Raw genomic sequence first — 4,975 nt, forward strand, 5'->3', positions numbered from 1 at the left:
TGTTTGTATATTTCTAATATATATGTTGTGTATACACAACATGTTTGTATATTTCTAATATATATGTTGTGTATACACAACATGTTTGTATATTTCTAATATATATGTTGTATATATACAGCATGTTTGTATATTTCTAATATACAAAATTGCATGTGGCCTATAATTTCCCACATTATAGGGCTCTGCTCAGTCACACCTGGAGCACTGGGCTCCCCAACACAAGAGTCATGGAGTTACTGGAGCAGATCCAGGGAAGGGTGCAAAGAGTATTAAAGGGACTGGAGCACCTCTCCTATGAGGAGAGGTTGAGAAAGCTGGAGCTGTTCAGCCTGGAGAACAGCTGGCTCAGGGGGAATCTCAGCAACATAAGTAAGTGTCTGAAGGTATGTGCAAAGAGGATGGAGACAGGCTCTGCCCAGTGACAGGACCAGAGGCAATGGGCACAAACTGAAACACAGGAGGATCTGTGTGAACGTCAGGAAAAACTGATATACTGAGGGTGGCCAAGCACTGGCACAGCTTGCCCACAGAGGTGGTGGAGTCTCCAAACTCAGAGATGTCCAAAAGCTTCTGGATGTGGTGCTGGACAACCAGCTCTGGATGGCCCTGCTTGGGCAGGGAGTGGGACCAGATGACCTCCGGAGGTCCCTGCCAACCTCAACCACCCTGTGAGTCAGCAGCACAATTTAAAACACAACCAACCCACTGCTGTAACAGATTTTGCATCAGGTTTGCATCTTACACCCAGACAAGTCATTTTGGTAAGCTGCAAAGCAGCTTCTAATGAAATTCTAGAACACGAAAGTCACATCAGTGTCAAATTAATCTAACTCTGCAATTAAGCAAGTGCAAATATAAAACCAACAGCAGACAGCATTCAGTGATTACTCAGAAGAAACTAGGCCAGAGAATAGTAAATTTGGAAACTCAGTGCAAACACTGTAGGACTTCTGACCCCTGCAATTCTAATTTAGCCCCCCTGGTACATATCCATTATGATAACCCTTAGTTACATGATAATGTGGTATTTTCCTCTCCTGGGACTAAAGTCTCAGTTAACACTCAGACTAGACCTGGCTCCAAAAAGACCCAGAGCCATATGACAAGGAGGGCTAGCCACAAGACCAAGTTCACAGCTGAAAGCCATGCAGTCTCCAAAAAAAAATAAACCTGCAAGGGCAGAAAGGATTGTCCTCTGCTGCTTAAGCACCTTGTTCCTGCCATGAATGCTGCAAAAGAACTGCCTGCAGTGCCAGGAGAGCTGTTTAAGCCAAGTTTGCACAGGCAGCTATTGATTCTGGTCCTTGTAATCAGAGGGTAGAACCTTAGGTCTCCTGTGAGGCTGAGCTGCAGAACTGCTGGGAACTCACAGAGAAGGTCTAAGAGAGACACCAGGAATGCTCTAAGTGCCAAACAACACTGTGTGCAACAGACTAGACCCATCCTCAATTATGAAAGCTAGCTATCTAACAATAATGGATATTTTCTACCTTAATCTCTGAACCTGAGCTCACTGCCTGCAAAGCAGGGATACATGGGCCTTTACATCCCATGATCCTGTGAAAATCAGAACAATGGAGCATTTCAACATGAGGCAAATCATATTCTGATTTCGTGGGAAAATTGGAATGAAAGTCACTAAATCAAGTAGAGACTTTCTACTGAATAACTCATCACTAACTTCACACCATCGGCTCTGCATATTCAGCATCCCAGGGCAATCACCGGAAAAGGGGACAGGATCAGGTGGTGTTATCACATCTGCAGTTAGTCACTCCAGAAGAGTAACAGTATTTCAGCTCTATGAACCAGCTCCAAAAAACTACAGATCACAGTGCCAAGAGAGTTCACTGACACCTGTAAAAACGTTGTGGTGCTCTGGGTGTCTCTCCCCAGCAAGCAGCGCTTCTCTTCCCCCTCACCAACTCTCCCTGACCCTGTATCCCACCCCTGCTCTCACCCAGACACCTCTGGCTCCTGCTGCCATGCTGGAGTTGTGTCAATCAAGTCCCCTCAAATAACTCCTCTCTCCTTCTATCTTTATCCCATCTATCGCTGAATCCTGCATGGTGTGAGTGGAATCTGACACATTCAACTGTGTGGAAACCACGGACTCTTTTTCTCAAAGGCTTATAGTCTGGGTGGCTGGGAACATTTTCCATGGGAAGGGCAAGAGATATTTCTGCCGGAGACACCATCTGCCTGCCATATAGCAAGTCCTGCCTTCAGACCCTGAGAACTCCACAGCGTTTCAAAACAAAAATCCACCTCACACAACAAGACAAGCCAGTTTCCTCCAGCTTTCTTCTACGTAAAGTTCTGAAGATTTCAAAACAATTCCTCCTAAGGCAGACACATGGCCAGAATCCCACAGCCCAATGGTGGAAATCTGGCACTAAGCACACAGGAAAGGAGCAGGCAGTTTTCACCATAAATCACAGTATCTGTCCTGCCTCCACGCCACAAAGAACAGCAGCCACAAATAATCTGCAGCAAGTCCCTGAAGATGTACAGGGATGATATTAAGAAGCATGAACACACCACAGGCTGTACTAACTGCAGTAACTCTGTGTAACAGTTGAGTTTATGAGCACTTCGGAAAGTCCTGAGAGTTTCTGTTCAGCCACAGCAAGACAGTAGCAGAGACAGAGTTTGTTTAGAGACAAAAGCTGAAAGAATCCAGTTTCTATTAACAGCTTCACTGAACTTAACACTTCGCTTCACATCTTCCTATCCCCGTGACTGACTATCCCAACATCTGCTGAACCACAGCTTTTCCCGGGGAAGTTCCAGAAGCTGAACCCCCTCCCTGCTCTTTGCAAGTTTGCAAATCACTACAAGCCCTTACACCATGAACTTGATTGTAGTAAGTCCCAGTCACACACTACAAAATGGAACATATCAAATGGCTGGGTTTGCTTTCTGAAGTGTGAGGAACTGGAATTAAACTGTCTGTTCCTCCGGATTTTCTTCTGCCAGAGGAATATATAAAGGTACTGCTGATTTGACTGCCTGTTCTAGATGCCTCACTAAACTACACCTCACCTACAACAGCAAGTGTAAAGGATACCCCTAAATTTAAATCTGCTCATGCCAACAACACAATTGAGTTCCTGGAAGTTTAGTTTGCAAGAGACTTCTAGTGATCTGAACCCCACTAACTGAAAGAAGTGCCAGTTTATCTCCACATTAGACTCCAATTTAACCAACTCTGGGGTCACAGAAGCAAAACAGATCATTTGTGTCAGATACTTAAAATGACATAAACCAGCCACAGACAGCTGAGTAATAAGTGCCTTCAGCCACATTAACAACAGACACCCATAAAGGAGGTTGTAGGATGAAATTTCACTTAAAAAATCATAACAGCAGATATTCCCTGCTCAGCTGCTACTTCGAGATGCTTAATTACTGTAGTGGGCCAAGGAAGCCTGTGCAAATCCAGGCAACACAGATTTCAGGCAGTGGGCTCGGGATAGCTCAAATCTTACCAGTCACTACTTCCAAGATTAACTACCTGTTCAGAATCCCAGCTAACCAGAAAGCCTGACATTTTCACCCTCTATCTGTAAAGGAGCATGTGGCAGCAAAAAGCACGTGTCCTGTAAAAATGACGACAGCAGGATGCTGATCACCATGAGGGAAAAGTGTTTACAGCGCTCTTCACTCCCCAGATCCCCTGACTTGGGTCAGCTACATGCTCACAGGCTGCAAATTAACTGGAGATATTTTTATTTTGTCCATTTGACGCAAATAAAGTCTTGTACTGCCAGTTTTCCAGCCTGCAGAGAAACAGGGCACTTGGGAAAAACAAATCACTGGGGACACCAACAGATTTGTTTTGAGACTCCAGCCACCAACTCCAAACAAGAGCCTAAGCAAGTCAAAGCCTACAGAAAACAAATCTTTGTTTAAGTCAGACTCTCCAAGCACAGAACTCCTGCAAAAGCCTTCCACAGCGGGCCAGATGGGGGACTTCAGGAACTGCCTCCAAGTCCTTGCGCAGCAATTGTCAGCCTGCCTAGAAATTAAGATTCCTTTCACACACGCACCCAATTATTGCCAGGTCTCCTCTCTGCCCTCTGCATGTCACTGGCCTGGCTAATTAAATTCCGAGACTGAGCTCACCTCTCCCAGGGTTTACCCTGCTCCCACGGGACACCACCCGGGTCACACCAACCAAGGGAGCCCCTCACCCTCATGGTGAAGCCCCGAACCAGCAGAGACCCGTTCCCGAGTCCTCCATTCTCCCCACAGCCCCCTGCTCCACCAATCCTACAAAACCCACGCAGACCCCTGGAATCACTCATTCCCACTACAGTCCCACAGCTCCCCATCCTCTCCTGAGCCACCCTCCGATTCTGCTGACCCCCACCATTGCCTCCTGGACCCCCACAGCCACCCCCCGATCCTGCTGACCCCCACCATCTCCACCCCAGTCCCACAGCCCCCTATCCTCTCCTGAGCCCAGGTCCTTCATCCCCACTCACAGCCAGTCCTACAGTACCCACGCAGATCCCTGGATTCACCCATCCGCACCACAGCCCGTGGCTCCCCATCCTCTCCTGAGCCCCAGGTCCTTCATCCCCGCTCACAGCCCTCTCCGCCCTCTCCATCCTCCCCTGCACCCCCAGACCTGTCTCCCTCCCAACAGCCCCAGAGACACCCCTACTGCCTCCTGGACCCCACAGTCACCCTCCCCTCCTCCTGCTGACCCCCACCATCCCCACAGCCTCCCATCCCCTTCCAGCTCCCATCCAAACTTCCACCCCAACCCCACAGAAGCCCTTCAGCCCCGGCTGAGCGCCCGGACCCTCCCCACCACCCAAGCCCCGCGGAGCCCCCGGCCGCACTCACCGATGAGCTGCCGCACCTCCTCCTCGCTCAGGTAGATGCTGAGGCTGGGCCCGGGGCCACCGGGGGGCCAGTCCGGGGCGTGCGGGCCGGGCTGGCCCTGGACGGGCAGCAGCAG

At 48.9% G+C, this 4,975-nt stretch overlaps 1 protein-coding gene across 1 annotated transcript in view; it reads right to left on the reverse strand.

Annotated features, from left to right (window-relative positions):
- RYK (receptor-like tyrosine kinase) overlaps positions 1-4,975 on the reverse strand; it is a 50,111-nt gene that overhangs the window by 44,069 nt on the left and 1,067 nt on the right. Inside the window, exon 2 of the mRNA XM_027650462.1 lies at positions 4,861-4,975. Coding sequence (XP_027506263.1) covers positions 4,861-4,975 — 115 coding nt within the window. The remainder of the gene's footprint in view (positions 1-4,860) is intronic.

This window comes from Corapipo altera, unplaced genomic scaffold, assembly GCF_003945725.1.
Source record: "Corapipo altera isolate COAL_440 unplaced genomic scaffold, ASM394572v1 54, whole genome shotgun sequence".
Classification (NCBI taxonomy): Eukaryota; Metazoa; Chordata; class Aves; order Passeriformes; family Pipridae; genus Corapipo; species Corapipo altera.